The sequence below is a fragment of the Lineus longissimus genome, chromosome 5 (genome assembly GCF_910592395.1).
Source record: "Lineus longissimus chromosome 5, tnLinLong1.2, whole genome shotgun sequence".
Lineage (NCBI taxonomy): Eukaryota > Metazoa > Nemertea > Pilidiophora > Heteronemertea > Lineidae > Lineus > Lineus longissimus.
Window position 1 is genome coordinate 13454098 of NC_088312.1, and position 17996 is coordinate 13472093.

Below are 17996 nucleotides of genomic sequence, written 5' to 3' on the forward strand. Positions count from 1 at the left end.
TTTTCCATTCGAACAAGTTTCGCGGGCCGACCGATCAACGCATACTATATAGTAATTGTACTATTAACATATAAAGCACCGCGTATAACACATCCTTCATAATCGCCCATGATCAATGTCATGTATGTCCAGTCGGACGTGCGTCATCACTGTCGTGCCTGGTAACAATGAAATGAAGATGCCGCCATTTGTATTTCAGAGATGCCTGCGCCAAGAGTAAGTACACGTTTTCTTTCGTGGTCATGAAATTAGTTTAGTTTGTCTTTCTGTGTTAACAAAGTTCCTGATAAATCACTCTGCGGTGACATTTTTAGATATTTTTTGGGCCGAAAGCATGGCCAAAACGCGTTTTTCTGACTTTTGGCAGGTGCCGACCAAGTGATTATGGTTCGTGAAATTCCTCCCCCAATCCAAACCGGTCGGCAACCTCCATACGAAAATCCCTACGGTAACCTATTTTCGATGCCTGGTGGGGGGGGGGGGGGCAATTATTAACTAGCTTGTGTCTATCACACGCCTTCGATCCATTCTGACAAAGGAATATGAACTGCTATCAGATATATCTATCGTTTACACCGACAACAAGGAAGACCAAAAAACATATCTATTCACACCGAGGTACAATTATATACTCGCAGTACTTTCCAGCAAGGTGTAGTTCTTAACCGTCCAATGTTATATGAACTTCATATCAGATAAATCTATCGTTTACACCAGCAACAACGAACACGTATTCTGTATGAAAATGTTTCGTTTCATGGAACTTAAGCATAAATAGGCCTATATATTCGCGGTGCAATTCCCACCAGGATAGTTCTTGACCGTGCAATGTTTTATTTTGAGCTGTCCATGACAATGGACCGCATAGTACGAGAGTTTGCAGCGAATGGGAATTTGAATGTAGAATGCTAGAGCCAAACATCTTAATGAAGCGGTAATAAGATGCCACGACACAGCCTTCGTAGTAGAAGCAAGGACACGTGCACTATCTTGCCCAGACCTGAAGCATCTCCTGAGGAACTAGGTCTGGCTCTACCGTTGATGCTAGTCTGCATCACAGGGGTATAGGTACTGCTTCTCCAAGTGTGTCGGTAAATCTTTTCAAAGACTTAAATGCTACTATTCCTTTTTCATTATTTTTGATGAAACAAAGCCAATTATTGACATCCACTTATCAAAAGCCCATCGACAGTGTCTTCTTCCCCATACAGCTCCACCCCTAAAGCTGCTAATCACCGGCCCAGATAAACCTGTCAAGGTTGGAACCACGCAAAGTCTAATCTGCAAGTTCGAATCGAAATTCCCACAATCTTCGACTAAGATGTTTGCATGGGGCCGGCGGTATGAGAATGCGAGCAGAATTAAGCAATTGGAATACATTTTTTACAAGGACACTAGGAGGATAGCTGCTGTGTCAGGAGTTGATGCTCGTAATCGAATGCACGAGTTACCTCTGACTCCGGTCTCCTTCACTGAAGCTGGGAGTTACAGATGTACTTACGTGATTAACGGAGCCTTTATCTATAGCAGCCAGACGTTTGATTTGGAGGTTTATTGTGAGTGTTCAAAATGTTTATCTGTTTCTCTGGCAGAATTAGACGTTAGTACATTGATTGTAAGATATCATTTACATGTAGCTACTTATATTGTTTGCTCACCGATAAAACGAGTACGTACACTAGTACATATCAAAGTGCGATTTTTATTTTCGCTAATGTAGGTTATTTGCGAAATTCGCAAAATAAACGTTGCAAAATTTGACGGTGTACAGTATTTCTCAATTGAATTATGAAATACAGAGTCGGCTTTTCGTTTACTCAAAATCGAACAAGCCACATACCATTCACTATGTGTAATAAAATAGCATTCCGCGAAGTTACTATTTATAGCTCACAAGGTCATTTGCATAAGATATTGATGACGTTTTAGTCACATGACAGTCGGACATCGACACTTATTTCTACGCATTTGAGCTTATTTCAAAGTCAATTATCTTTGACCCTGCATTGTTTTTAGCATGAACGATACCATAGAGTCAGAGAGAGAAATATTCAGAACAATTATGTAGTATTTCCAAAACTCGGACATGTGCCAGATTGAATCTAACTGCCCTAGTTAGAAAGCCTGAATCCATTACGAAACCGCATGTTTGTCCGACATTGCCTGTAATTCAGCGATGGGGAAATAGACGGCAGCAGCTGCAGTGACGTCATCTTCGCGGAATGCTATTTACCGAAGATGTCAGATTGATAAAACAGATTTCTCTTTCAGATCCTCCTAATCAGATCATCATATCTTCCACGAAGTCAGCAATGCCAATGAATCAGTCAGAAACATTCATTTGTAAAATCATAGGCGGAAACCCCCCTAACCAAACATTGACTATCTACAGAGAGAAGGATGGCAAGCGAAAATTGATGCACGGAACAGGGTCAAACATTAGGTTGATTTTGTCCATGGGCAGTAGTTACAATGGATCCAGCTTCTACTGTGAGTCAAGTGTACGTGGATATCCAAGGTTATCAAAGACATCCAACAAGATTATATACACAGTTCTCCGTGAGTATAGATATGTTGCTTTGAATACAGTCGTTTACGCCATCACTACTTAATAACACTTGGTAAATAGCGTACCATATCGTTTCCTCCCGTTTTATGTGATGGTATTCTTCTTTACCCAACTGCATGCGTTTGCCTGAATCGATGGGTTGCGACGGTGGGCAGCTTTTGTAACCCTTGTGAAGGTATATATGTTGTGTCATCAAAGCATGTGCGAAAGCATATACCTGACACTCTTGAATCGGCCTTCGTACTTGACCAGTAGCACGAGGAATGAAGGAACTATTCAAGAACTTTAGACGAAAAATGCATCAACAAAATTCGTACTACGCGTTCGTAGCTCTTCGTAATGGTTGCGAAGCCTGTATGGTTTTATGTAATAATACAATGTATTATATAAACATTATATCAAATTTGATAAAACAAAATTCCAAAATTTTACCAAAGATGTCAGATTGATCAGATGAAACAATCTTCTTTTTCAGATCCACCTGATCTGGTCACCCTATATTCCACGAAGTCAGCAAAGCCAATGAATCAGTTAGAAACATTCATCTGTACCAGCTCAGGCGGAAACCCCCCGAACCAAACATTGACTATCTACAGAGAGAAGGATGGCAAGCAACAATTAATGAACGGAACAGGGCCAACCATTACGCTGAAGGATAGGCCCATGGTCAGCAGTGACGATGGATCCAGCTTCTACTGTGAATCAAGTCTAAGTAGATATCCAAGTCTATCAAACACATCAAACGTGATTGTATACACAGTTCTGCGTGAGTATAGAGTCACTTTATATACAAGATATTTATTCATATCGTATAATATGCCATTATCCAACAATGCCACTTGGTTGGGTATGTTCGTGGGAATTCGATTTGATAAAAGGAAATTCCCAAATTTACCAAAGATGTCAGATTGATCAGTTGAAACAATCTTCTTTTTCAGATCCACCTAATCTGGTCACCCTATATTCCACGAAGTCAGCAAAGCCAATGAATCAGTTAGAAACATTCATCTGTACCAGCTTAGGCGGAAACCCCCCGAACCAAACATTGACTATCTACAGAGAGAAGGATGGCAAGCAACAATTAATGAACGGAACAGGGCCAACCATTACGCTGAAGGATAGGCCCATGGTCAGCAGTGACGATGGATCCAGCTTCTACTGTGAATCAAGTCTAAGTGGATATCCAAGTCTATCAAACACATCAAACGTGATTGTATACACAGTTCTGCGTGAGTATAGAGTCACTTTATATACAAGATATGTATTTATATCGTATAATATGCCAATATCCAACAATGCCACTTGGTTGGGTATGTTTGTGGGAATTCGATTTGATAAAATGAAATTCCCAAATCTACCAAAGATGTCAGATTGATCAGATGAAACAATATTCTTGTTCCGATCCACCTGCTCTGGTCACCCTATATTCCACGAAGTCAGCAAAGCCAATGAATCAGTTAGAAACATTCATTTGTACAATCCTCCAGTTTCGTGCGAGCCCCTTCATCATCTAGTTGTGACAATAGGCAGGTTTCGCAACCCTTACAAACGACTAAGTAGGAAGTACAGCAATGCGCTTTTGGACCCTATGTTCCCCGTCTGCCATTTCCAAATTAATGTCTTATCATAAATTCATCTGAATACATTTATGATTCATTTAAGAAATATATCTTTCGCTGTTTACAGTCGTGGAACCTGCTCTCCCCGTAGCAGCCATTGCTGGTGGGACGATTTCCGGTGTAATTTCTATACTTATCGCATGCCTAGTTGGAGTCGTTGTCTGGAAGCGGAAAGGTAGGGACTTTTCGAACAGCCTTAACAATGTTGGTGAAAAACGTTCTTTATCGGTACGCTCATCCCCAGCGATTCTGTCACGTTGGCGGAATGCGAAGTTAAATGCCATACCCGACGTGTCCCTGTTGTTGATGATTTAACATCTATCTATGGTTTAAACGTTTGCATCTATATACAGTATCCTGCAATGAAATGACCAGGGTGGCCTGTTTTCGAATGTAGGTAAAAATCCCCCCCCCCCCAGGTAAATATCCTCCAAGTAAAAATCCCCAAGGTAAATATCCCCCTACAGTTAAATATCCCCTCGGTAAATATCTCCAAACAGTTAAAAAATCTGTATTGTGGATTAAGCCTAAAGTTCGGCAGGCTTGTTTTCCATGACCACATATATACTCATCAAAGAAAGTTAAGGACCACTTTTTATATTTAACATATTTTTTTTACAGCACATATCAAGTACCAGAAAATGCCTAAATATGAATGTCCTGTATGACCTCCAAGACACAGTAATCAATTTCACATGTTGTTTGTTCCAGTTGTTGCATAACTTCTTTCTAAACTTGTCACATCCTGAAAATGGGTGTTTTTGGTGTGGCAGCTGACCACATAAAGTGGTACCAAAGTCCATGCAAGTGCTTTTCCTTGCATTTCCCACCAAGCTCAGGCAGCATTCTGACAAAAGAGATGCCTAGATGCCACTTGAGTGAAGTAGAGGTTGCACGAGCCATAGGGACTGGAAGCTGGCTTCAGTCAGCGACGAGTAGTTGAGATGATGGGTGTGTCTCACAGTGTCACCAGTCGTGCTAACCAACGACACCGGGAGACAGGCGATACTCAGAGACCCTGTACTGGCCGCCCATCAGCAACAACTGCGACGGATGATCGCTACTTAGTGACTCTTTGTCGTCGCAACCGCTTCAGTAGTGCTCGCAGACTCAATAACCAATTCACTGCTGCAACTGGGGTGACTGTTTCAAATCAAACCATCCGTAACCAACTTCACAGAGCCGACATCCATGCCAGGAGGCCACTGCAATGCATCCCATTAACCCCTGCTCACAGAAGAATCCGTCTCAATTGGGCTCGTGGTCATGTGGGATGGACCCACCAGCAATGGCGCCGTGTTCTGTTCTCAGATGAGAGCAGATTCAGCCTGGACCACAATGATGGACGTGTTAGAGTCTGGAGACAACAGGGAGAGAGATTTGCAGATGCCTGCATCGCTGAACATGACCGCTATGGTGGAGGCAGCATCATGGTGTGGGGCGGAATCAGCTACGGTCAACGCACTCGCCTCTATGTGGTCCCAGGGGGAGCAATTACAGGTGTGAGGTACAGAGATGAAATCGTGGAACCTTTTGTGGTTCCGTTTGCAGAAAACGCTGGGGAAAATTTCATTTTCATGGACGACAACGCCCGTCCCCTCACAGCGAGGGTGGTGACACAGTACCTGGCGGATCATGGAATTGAACGTATGGACTGGCCAGCGAAATCCCCGGACTTGAATCCGATAGAACATGTCTGGGACATGATGGGAAGGAGTATTGGAGCGCTTGAGGTGCAGCCAAATGGGTTGCAGTAGCTTGGTGTGGCCTTGGAGGCTGCCTGGGATGCAATTGATGTCAGGGATGTTAATCGTCTGATAAACTCAATGAGACAGCGGTGTCAGGCTGTTATTGCAGCAGGGGGAGGCCATACTCGCTACTGACCATGCTGACATTGATGACAAGACATTTAGGCTAAAATTGTGAAAAAGTTGACACACCAAAACACCCATTTTCAGGTTGTGACAAGTTTAGAAAGAAGTTATGCAACAACTGGAACAAACAGCATGTGAAATTGATGACTGTGTCTTGGAGGTCATACAGGACATTCATATTTAGGCATTTTCTAGTCCTTAATATGTGCTGTAAAAAAAATATGTTAAATATAAAAAGTGGTCCTTAACTTTCTTTGATGAGTATATATTGAACACTTATTGAATATTGCAAGATGTCGGCTGTTCTCTGAATCTCGCAGACTAGTCCTGAATTTGTGCCTGATTTGTGCCCAACTTTTAGCGGATCACCAAGGACATAGGTGAACGTATCAGGGTGTGGTAGCCGAGTTTTAGTGTCGAGAAAATAACTTTTAAAACATTCGTTGGCATTCGGGCAGGGCGCAGTGCATGTGTAAATTATAGTCTTGTAGTCTGAAACAATATTTCGTGTTTTGCCCTCGAAGTTCATTCGTCGTTGATTAATCCTTATGTTCAAATAGAATGTTTTATGATATAATAAAATAAAGTACACCATTGTTTTTATACAAATTTTATTGTTTACTTCCCAAGAAACGGTTCGCCAAACATTAGAATCAGGGGAATATACATAATCATGGAAAACAAGCCTGAGCCTGAGGTATAGGCCTAATCCACAATACACATTTTTTACTGGAGGTATATTTACCGGGTGGATTTTTACCTAGGGGGATATTTACCGGGTGGAAATTTACTGGGGGGATTTTTACTGGGGGAATTTGTACTGGGGGGATTTTTACCTGGTACCTTTTTTCACTGCTGTACGTGTTGGTAGGTGGCTTGGTCGCCTCACAGCAAAACATCTCTCCCTGCTCAATCAGATCGACATGACAGAAGAGTGGCCAGTTATACGAGTTGGAATATGACTGTTGTTGTGTTTTTTTTCCACAGGTGTTAATAATGTGAATAGGTAAGTCTATCAGCATTTATTGATACGAATCTGACAGGTGTGTGTATGTGTGAGGGGGGGGGGGCAAAGCACGATTTAGAAGAAGAAAAACTAAACTTTTGTACTGAATTGTTGTGTTTTGCCGTCAATAAAGAGTAAAAGATAAAAGATAAAAAATCTGACCGCCTGCTTTATTTCTGCAGAGACGTTTTACATCTTCTGGCAATGTTGCCAGTTAATTTTGCTTTATATAGTAGATGGCAAGGCATTTGTGTGTAACCTGTAAAACTTCAAGATCAATACTGGAAATCGACCCTGTCGAGGTGATGAAGAAAAGGAATCAAAAAGCTCTTTGAATGAAATGTTAATAGGTAACAATACTACGGATTGTTCTGCACTGGGCCAAGTTGTTCAAAACAAGATTTGTCATTAACGCTGGCATTAACTTACACTATATTAACGGTTTCTCTAACTTTTTCCTGATTTATTCGACATTTCTCCGACATTGTCAGACTTTTCTCCGATTTTGTCCTGAAGGTCGGATTTCGAGAAAACCTGTGAAAAAACTTATAAATGTTCCAGATTATGACATAATATGACCAATTATTTTTACATACATAAAACTCATTGTTTTTTTTTGTTTCTTACCAATTATAGAATTAGGCCTATTTTTGTAAGTCTCCCCTGCTTGAACATGGAGTGGGCCAACCTAGATGCACTCATGTGACATGCAAAGTATCCAAGGAGATGAGCTAATTACTATTCTCACTTATGGTTACTCTTGGTGTTTGCGTCACATCTCATCAACCCTATTCAACTAAGGCCATTGATCTTTAATGGCCTATTTTTGGAAGCCCTAGGTTTTCGGGAAATCCGACCTTTTGGACAAAGTCGGACAATGTTGAAGAACTGTCGGATAAATCAGGATAACATTCTGAGAAACGGCTAATAAGTCGAAAAAGCCTCCCACTAGTGTTACAATCATGTAAGTTAGTGTTACGTATGAGGGCTTAACTAGACAGATAACATCAAAGTTAAGTTAACGACACCGTTAGAGAGGAATTTGAGCAACCGGACCCTGGACGTTGCTGATTGTCTAACCTGATTTAGATTGAAACAGTTCGTATTGAATAATTCTACATAGTAATGCTATTAATGGATAAAATATGGTGTGCTACCGACTGGTGTCCTCGAAATTGCTCAGATCTACGATTTGAGGATTCATTCACTTCCGCCTTTGATTTTTACCGGGTCGCGCAAAACGCCTCAATATGTTAAGCGTTTTGCGACAGGTTCCCTTTATATAACGTACATTTACATATCATCAAAACGATTTTTCATTTGCGATCCGATCCGATCGTATTCCATCGTATTCCAATTTTGAATATGCCTATCATGGCCGTTGAACTACTTCCTTCTAATTCGGCCTGTTTCACGTGTACATGTCCCAATTAAAGCGTTTCACAGTGTTTATCGAGTTCACTCAACTGTAGAGTTTTCCAATTCATGTTATTTTTATACAGACCCCCGGTTTGCGTACAGGAACTGGATAACGCGGTGTTCTCTAACGAATATTTGCCGACGCGTCAATCAGGTAAGTAATCTGTGGTGAGGATACCTAACATTCATTGCCCCTCATCCGCAGAACTAATTTCATTATAGAGTCATTTCTTAAATCTTATGTCCGCAGCGTTTGGGGCTCTGGAAGACGAACTACCTGTTGGATTTTTTGGAGTTTGGTTTTAATTGGTCTACCCATCAAAACCAAACAGCTTTTTTCTTCATTTTTGTAACCATGGTAACTGTGGGAAAGTGAAATCACAAACAAAAGACTGATGAAGGTTACTCACTGATTCAAATGTTACACGGTGTGAAATTATGGCATTGGTCCCTCCACATGAACCCCCCTGCCTATCAGTGCACAGATGGCATCGTCTGGCCATTTCTTTTGTTTATTTGTCACAGTGTGAATTTAAACTGCTGGCAATCATTGCGTTGTTACTGACTCACACGTGAAAGTAAATGCAAGTTCAGGGTATCATTTTAAAGAGTAAATCCAGTTCTTTCTAATGACATACCTCACTTAAAATAATATTTAGTACATGTAGTTTACATTTTATCGATGATTCAAGGTGTGTGTTTTTTTTTTAGATCCCTGTAGTACACAGGTTCCTAAAACAACTCCGACATATTTATTCAGAGCTATATGCGTCATCAACATTAATTATGATCAAACATTCATGTACATCAAGGAAAGATGTTTTCTGTTCGGCCTAAATAATTCATTTGTTTACCGTTCATGTCATATTTTTTGAGTCGTATGGTAAAATGGAACTGCAAATAAAAAAAGCAAAATAACATAAATAATGACAAGAGCAAATTCACTTCAAAAAAAATACCGCACTTGTAAAATATTCACTCCGCGCCTCAAAATTATAACATTTTGCACTATATTGTGCTCCCCATTGGAGTACCCTACTCAATAAATGGTATGTATATTCAAAGTATGTGGCGTAAGAATCCAGATGTTGGGTATTACATGTATGTTAAATCCGTTACTCGTTCGTTTGTATTTTGTTGACTGAGATAAATATTCTTTAATTGGCGCCTATTACAAATGTACGAATTTTTTATAGGTGGTGAAGCGTGGGATGAAAACATATACGTGTACTCTGAGCCTAACGCCATTCGTGACCCACAAGGTAACATACGGTGGCTGAGAAAGGATATTGCATTATTTTTTTACCATTAAACATTTTATTTTCTCAAATATTTCGATCAAAGGACGATGAAGATACCATCTCGGGCGATTAAGATAAGTCCATCGCCCGAGGTTAGCATTTCGATCGCTCGAGATAAGTATCTCGATCGACCGAGATGACATCTCGATCGATTTAGATAATAAGTCCATCTATCAAGTTAAAACAACTTGTGTTAAAAAAATCACGCGATTTCCTTTTTCTGTCAATGTGGTAATGAAATTAGTATTTTACTCATTCATACGAATTTATTCATTTATTTACTTGATATGGTAAATAAACCCACATGTATTGGTCTGTGGCCAATTGTAGGAAAATGCTTTAATAAAACCAAAAAAACGTCCTGGTACATCCAGTGTTTTTTTTCAATATGATGACATTTTTCGGTATGATGAAGGAGTGAAAAATAACTGAATCTCGGGATGCAAAAAGTGCAACTGTATGTTTTTTTCAACGGAGGTAAGAAAATTGACCTGTTTTCAGTAGGAGTGGGAGGCTTGTTCCGACTTCTTTACGACATCTCTTACTTTTTCCTGATTTATCCGACATCACTCCAACATTGTCCGACTTTTCTCTGAAAGGTTAGATTTCTATAAAAAAAACTGTGATAATTAACAGAACTTCCAAAAATAGGGCAATAAGATCAAAGGCCTAAGTTGAATGGGGTTAATGATGGAGGTGTGCACCAAACACCCAGAGTGACCCTAATACTAGGCTCACTCATTTAGGTCACTCTGCGTGTTTGGCTCACACCTCATTTCCCCATTCAACTTAGGCCCAATCAACTTATGCTTAACCCTTACATTCCTCATAGTTACAGTTTATCTAGTGGACTTTGAGCCTGCTATGGTTCACCGGCGCTGATGTTAGGCTTAGGTTAAGCCCCTGAACCCTAAAACGTGGCGGACGGGTGCCTGGTTTGTTCTACTGTGGGCAAGTGGTCAGTCTCATCAGATTATATTAATACAGTTCAAGAGTTACACCTGACTATTCATAATCCCCTTTACGGCAGTCTCACGAAATTACCCGAGCATTAAAGAAATGTGTATCGACTTAAATGAAGCCGTATACTTACTGTAATCGTTGGTTCTTCTCCAGATGATCTAACCCTGTATGAAGACATTGGAGCCGGGAAATTTCAATCTGGTGAGTTATGAAGAACGAACAGGGAAGTATGCCTTTTCTTATCCAGCTCTTACTAATGACATACTACACTTAAAATAATATTTAGTAGTTTACATTTAATCGATGATTCAAGGTGTGTATTCTTTTTTTTAGATCCCTGTAGTACACAGGTTCCTAAAACAACTCCGACATATTTATTCAGAGCTATATGCGTCATCAACATTAATTATGATCAAACATTCATGTACATCAAGGAAAGATGTTTTCTGTCCGGCCTAAATAATTCATTTGTTTACCGTTCATGTCATATTTTTTGAGTCGTATGGTAAAATAGAACTGCAAATAAAAAAAACAAAATAACATAAATAATGACAAGAGCAAATTCACTTCAAAAAAAATACCGCACTTGTAAAATATTCACTCCGCGCCACAAAATTATAACATTTTGCACTATATTGTGCCCCCCATTGGAGTACTCAATAAATGGTATGTATATTCAAAGTATGTGGCGTAAGAATCCAGCTATTCTGTTTCTTGGGCATGTTGGGTATAACATGTATGTTAAATCTGTTACTCGTTCGTTTGTATTTTGTTGACTGAGATAAATATACTTCAATTGGCGCCTATTACAAATGTACGAATTTTTTATAGGTGGTGAAGCGTGGGATGAAAACATATACGTGTACTCTGAGCCTAACGCCATTCGTGACCCACAAGGTAACATACGGTGGCTGAGAAAGGATATTGCATTATTTTTTTACCATGAAACATTTTATTTTCTCAAATATCTCGATCAAAGGACGATGAAGATACCATCTCGGGCGATTAAGATAAGTCCATCGCCCGAGGTTAGCATTTCGATCGCTCGAGATAAGTATCTCGATCGACCGAGATGACATCTCGATCGATTTAGATAATAAGTCCATCTATCAAGTTAAAAAAACTTGGGTTAAAAAAATCACGCGATTTCCTTTTTCTGTCAATGTGGTAATAATGAAATTAGTATTTTACTCATTCATACGAATTTATTTGATTATTTACTTGATATGGTAAATAAACCCACATGTATTGGTCTGTGGCCAATTATAGGAAAATGCTTTAATAAAACCAAAAAAAAAACATCCTGGTACATCCAGTGTTTTTTTTCAATATGATGAAATTTTTCGGTATGATGAAGGAGTGAAAAATAACTGAATCTCGGGATGCGAAAACTGCAACTGTATGTTTTTTTCAACGGCGGTTAAAAAATTGACCTGTTTTCAGTAGGAGTAGGAGGCTTGTTCCGACTTATTTACGATATCTCTAACTTTTTCCTGATTTATCCGACATCACTCCAACATTGTCCGACTTTTCTCTGAAAGGTTCGATTTCTATAAAAAAAACTGTGATGATTAACAGAACTTCCCAAAATATGGCAATGAGATCAAAGGCCTAAGTTGAATGGGGTTAATGATGGAGGTGTGCACCAAACACCCAGAGTGACCCTAATACTAGGTTCACTCATTTAGGTCACACTGCGTGTTTGGCTCACACCTCATTTCCCCATTCAACTTAGGCCTAATCAACTTATGCTTAACCCTAACATTCTTCATAGTTACAGTTTCTCTTTTGGACTTTGAGCCTGCCAAGGTTCACCGGCGTAGATTTTAGGCCTCGGTTACGCCCCTGAACCCTGAAACGTGGCGGACGGGTGCCTGGTTTGTTTTACTGTGGGCAAGTGGCCAGTCTAATCATACTATATTAAAACATTTAGAGAGTTACACCTGACTATTCATAAGCCAGTCTCACGAAATTACCCGAACATTAAAGAAATGTGTCTCGACTTAAATGAAGCCGTATACTTACCGTAATCGTTGGTTCTTCTCCAGATGATCAACCCCTGTATGCAAACATTGGAGCCGGGAGATTTCAATCCGGTAAGTTATGCAGAACGAACAGGGAAGTATGCCTTTTCTTATGGAATAAAACGGGAACACACTGTTGCCCTGCATTGTTGTGTTGTCGTTCAACTAGCTTGCAGTTGATTTCTTTCTAATGACCACTGGTCAAACATCCTTCGTACGAACCCACTGCGGCTATGCAATCGAAGAGGTTGATCGTAATTACAGAAAGCCGGCCGGACAAATAACGTCATCGGTTGCTTATGTAGATATTCATAGTTATATATCAAAAAGGCGGAGAAGTCACTGGGAGGGCCTAATCTGAGAGCCACCAGCCGAAGAGCCCAAGAGCTTAAGAGCCCAAGGGCCAAGAGCCACCTAAGTAAAACCTAATGTGCGAGCCATGAGTTGTAAAAATGCTACGAACACCGTCAGGAAAAGCGTAATTGAGCCTTTTTTGAGTAGACTGGTTCCTACACCGAAATTTTGTTGGTATGTAAGGTAATGTTGTCCCAATGAAGCGGAGTCCCTCTACCAAAATGTTTGGTGTGTAAGGGGATGTAGTCCCTATGAAGCAGAGTCACTCTACCAAAATCTTTGCCTTTGGTGTGTGAGAAGGATTAGAGAACAAATATTAGTAAGATTCGGTGGGACTCGAACCCACACCAATGCCACCATGGACAGTTGGAAATCCAGTGCCCTGGGCTGCAGTTTTACTTGCGGTGTACTGGATTTTTAAAGGCCATGACTCCTGCTTTTATGATTGCATGACATGTACAAATCCTCAAACACTGGACTTAAAGCTCCGCATTAAATCAAGTTTGATCAAAATTGAAGAACCCAGTCCAGAGATATAGCAAATTAACGGCTTTGTTTACATGTTATGTAACAGCCTTGGTTAGGTTTCTAAGTAAAGTCAGGCGGCAGGTTTACTGACATAGTTCAGGCTGACGTTGGATTTCTTACTATAAATAGTATAAATTTGTCTGTATTACCTTACCTTATTATAAGGTATATCGAAGCTTTAAATTAGAAATACATTATGATAGTTTAAGTATTGTATAAATTGATGTATTTGATGCAATTTCCTGTAAAAAGAATCGAATTTGAAAAATCAATTAAGTTCTATAAATTTGCCTAAATTGTCTAGAAAACCTAATTGGACCATATTTGTGGGGTCTATGTTATTTTTGGCATTGATTTTGTTTCCCCACTTCATGAATTAGCTCAAATAACACTTTCTAGATGTGAGAGTTGACTTTTAAAATAAATATAACCGGTTTTCCAAAAAAAATTAAAATATTTAATTAAAATATTTTTTGGAATACAATAAACTCATTTATTATGGGCAAAGGTATGCTTTCATACTTGAACATTGAAAATGTCAATGAAAAACAGACTTCATATATCAATTTTAAGAGCATTAGTTTATATGTGTCCTCCCAAGTAGGGCAATAGCCTGATCTACATCACAATTTTGGTGAACCCGCCGCCTGGCTCTAACAAGCCAGTTGCTAGCCTGATTAGGTGATCTAGTTGTCAAACACCTGAAAGGCTATATCTTCAAAATGGATGGAGCAAATTGCATGGGGTTTTCTGTATTATATAAATTGTTAGGTGCACTTTTGAAAACGTCTTACAGCAGGAAATGGCAAAATACCTGGAGTTATGGCCTTTAACCGGGGTAACCTCGGAGGGTCTGGGGTAGACAGGCATCTCTCCATTTTTCGTCCATGTCACCTCCAGCCAATTCAGTTGTGAGGAGAGGAATCTTATCAGGGCTGGGAATAGATTGATATTTTGAATACGTATACTGATCCTTGACGTTCAGACATCATCATGGATTTATATGTACCAAAGCCATGACATATTACGTTGTGACTCGTGGCTCTTGGGCTCTTGGGCTCTTGGGCTCTTGGGCACTTGGGCACGTGGCTCTCAGATTAGGCACTCACGAAGTGACTCCCTTTGTCCAGTTTCTCTCAAATTAACAACGTCACACAGCACTTTCTGAGCAACGTTAAATGAACGATTCAAAAACCTGGATAGCTTTTGAGCACAATGTGTTGAGGATCTATTCAAGTATCATTCCGCGAGTGCTGGGAGATGCGTGTGTTCAGACTAATTAGAAAAAACTGTAGGCCTGTCAACATACCTGTCACGTTTCTTGCGGTGCTGAACGCCTTAATGTGAAAACATTAAGTCTAAATACGACATACATCTGCTCACTTGTTTTACGGACATTGGCGGCGGTGACAGCGTTTTCGACACATTGTCTTAAAGATCTCGGTGTTGCACATATATTAGTGTTCCCCGCCCCCTTGTCTCGTTATTTCTCATTGGAGGACACTTAACTCGTTGCAGATGAGACCAGTGGTGACTCGCAGTCATCCTATGCGAAAGAAAATAACTACTCATCACTTGAGCAGGTGAGAGAGTATTATTACCTGTTATAAAGTCTATCCTTCAGTGACATTTTACATGTAAATGTTTTATATAACTGGGGAACGCTGTGTAGTCATCGTAATTCGTTAATCCTCACAAGACATTCTAATACTGAATAAGGAACTTCTCTGGACGATAAATTGACGAATGAAAATATTTAGCATTAGTTATTGTACAAGATGTTCAGTTCTGTCCGATTGATTCAAGCACATTTATCATGCTGATCATGTTTACATCAGATCGTATCATCCATTCACGTACAGTTTGGATGTGTTTCATATCATGTTTACTCGCCAGGTGACACAACATTAAGAATTAAAGGACTGGCGGTTTTTTTACTGCAGTATTCTTGCTCTTCTTCTGGTTCATCAGTAATCTGAACGTGTTTGATGCTTTTCCAATATTGTTTCAGCTCTTGTCTTAGATAGTAGGAAAATGCGTTATTCATTCTTATTAGTACGCACAAGTCCTGGCGCGAAATACTTTTTCCGCCACGGGAGTGCACGCCGAGATCCGAGTTCACGTCATCCCGCTATTACGACACTACGTCATTTCCATTATCGTCGCAGTAGTGGGGTAATCAAGCGCCATCGATATCTACATCAAGTCGTCACAGGTTAGATCCATGGCTGCAGGAAGCGCCTTAATAAAGCATCGTTCCACATGGAAAGGATCGACGCAAGGAGAGCTAACTCGGGTCAAATTGGAGTCAACATCGGAAAAGCATGATAATTCAATTTTTCCTTTTTTTGTGCAATTTGTTGATGGAAACTACTAATATGTAGAAAAGGAGATGACTGAGCAGCCGACAGCTGTGTAATATTGCCCTTAATAATACTAATGGTCAATGACTGTAAAGCTTTTACTTTCCTCTTTTAGATTATGCTGGTTGATGATCGAGATAACAAGTTATAAAGACTTGGCTTTTCCAGTCCAACTATAGAAGTAGTTCAACACTCTTAGAAAATAAAGATTTTTGAGCTTTTTGAATACAAACACCAAACAAGGCTTTTCTTCAGTCAACACAAAAATACACCCCTTAGAGGTTTATTTTCTGATTTTGGGCTGCTTTAATAGGTTCTCGAAAATCCAAAGGAGTAAGCAATTATTCAACTAAAATTCAGGTTATCAAATCCTCACACTAGTGGCAGTAAATCTGGCTTGTATTGCACTTTTAGCCTTTTTAGACCTGAACCGGCTTCCAAGGGTTTGCGACTAATTGCAGGCGGGTTTCCTAAGACGGCTTCGAGGCCTGGGGATTTTCCACCTCTTGGGAGAGGGCTCAGGTCTAAAAAGGCTAAAAGTGCAATACTCGCCTGATTTGCTGCCACTAGTGTTAAAGTAGAACCTGGAATATGTGCATGAGTGATAGCAAAATCTATAAAAGCACTTTATCAACGAGGTTACGGCTTGCTTAGGTTTTCTGTCAGATCACCCTACTGTTCGTGAGCTTGCAAAACTGTATTTTGATTTGAGACATGATTCCATTACGACGTCAACGTGGTTTGAGAAAAGAAGTTATAATCTTTTTTGTATTTTGGTTTCAGGGTAAAATGGGCATGCAGCCTGAAAGCGCTGTCTATGAGAGCTTAAGAAAGGCGTTCTGATCTGTGGGCGAATTGGATGACCGAATGACAATGCCAAAAGCTAGGGGAACAGCATCCGGACCGTCGGCAGAGAAACGTATTGATTGTGTCTGGGCCATGATGATGATTCGAAGACTACATCAGTTTATCCCAGTCTTGATATATTCAGGATTATGAGCGTTATAGGACACCGTGATATCTTATGTATGAAATAATCAAAGACAGACATTGAACTATTTTCATCGTTTGCATTGGTATAATTGGCATGCTACCTGGCCAGTATCTACGAGAGTTTTGGAAAATATGGCGAACTAAAATGGGGGGGGGGGGAAGTAAAGGAGGCATATTGAATGACCAAATAACAATGCCGAATCAGGTAAGGGCATCACCAGAGCTGTAGAGAGAGGGTAACCATATGAAATAGTCCGGTAAAGATTTTAAAGTGAGAGTGAATCCTACGTTGGTTTATCCCAGACTTGATATTCAGTAGTAAAGAACGTTAACACATTTTTTTGTGCTCTACTGGATTTGTTTGATTCGATATATTCAGTAGAGCGGTATAGCACGGACAATCACCTTATGTCACCAACAGTCTTTGAATCATAGACAAAGATTGAGCTAGTTGCATCATTTGCATTTGCATTCTATTGCCTTCTATGGTTAAATAGATGGGCTGCCTCACATCGATGTCTAGGTGACTGTTCGGGGAAATAAAGCGAACTGAAAAGGCAGCTGAAGAAGGGAGGCTTAATGGTACCTGGATTAGGCCGAGTCAGATCAGGTCATGAGCACCATGACCCGTTGAGATCGAGAAAAAAACGCCCTATGCATGTGACGATACGTATAGGTTTAAAGTGTGATTGACTGCTATATGTCGCTTTATCCCACATTTTATATATTCAGGCTCGTACAACGCCGATAGATTGGCATGGTACAGAACATTTTTCACTATAAAACGACGTATGAATATCTTGCATTTTATTTTATTTTTCATTTCATGTGCTTATCACTAAAATCGTTATTTTACATAATATGCATACATATAGCAGGCAATCTATCCAGACAATCCACCCAGGCGCTGGGAAAAATCATTCATTGCATATGATTTTATAAAAACGAGGCCTTCACAATAAATGACGACTTTAAGATATAAA

General features: G+C 39.9%; 1 protein-coding gene across 1 annotated transcript; it reads left to right on the forward strand.

Moving 5' to 3' along the window:
- Window positions 1-3635: 3635 nt before the first annotated feature.
- LOC135488457 (uncharacterized) lies at window positions 3636-17791 on the forward strand. Its single transcript, XM_064773077.1, has 10 exons — window positions 3636-3798; window positions 4256-4363; window positions 7050-7068; window positions 8571-8641; window positions 9684-9749; window positions 10905-10952; window positions 11583-11648; window positions 12800-12847; window positions 15176-15240; window positions 16804-17791. The coding sequence occupies exons 1-10, from the start codon at window positions 3654-3656 to the stop codon at window positions 16861-16863; spliced, it is 696 nt and encodes a 231-aa protein (XP_064629147.1). The 5' UTR covers window positions 3636-3653; the 3' UTR covers window positions 16864-17791.
- The last annotated feature ends 205 nt before the right edge of the window (window positions 17792-17996 follow it).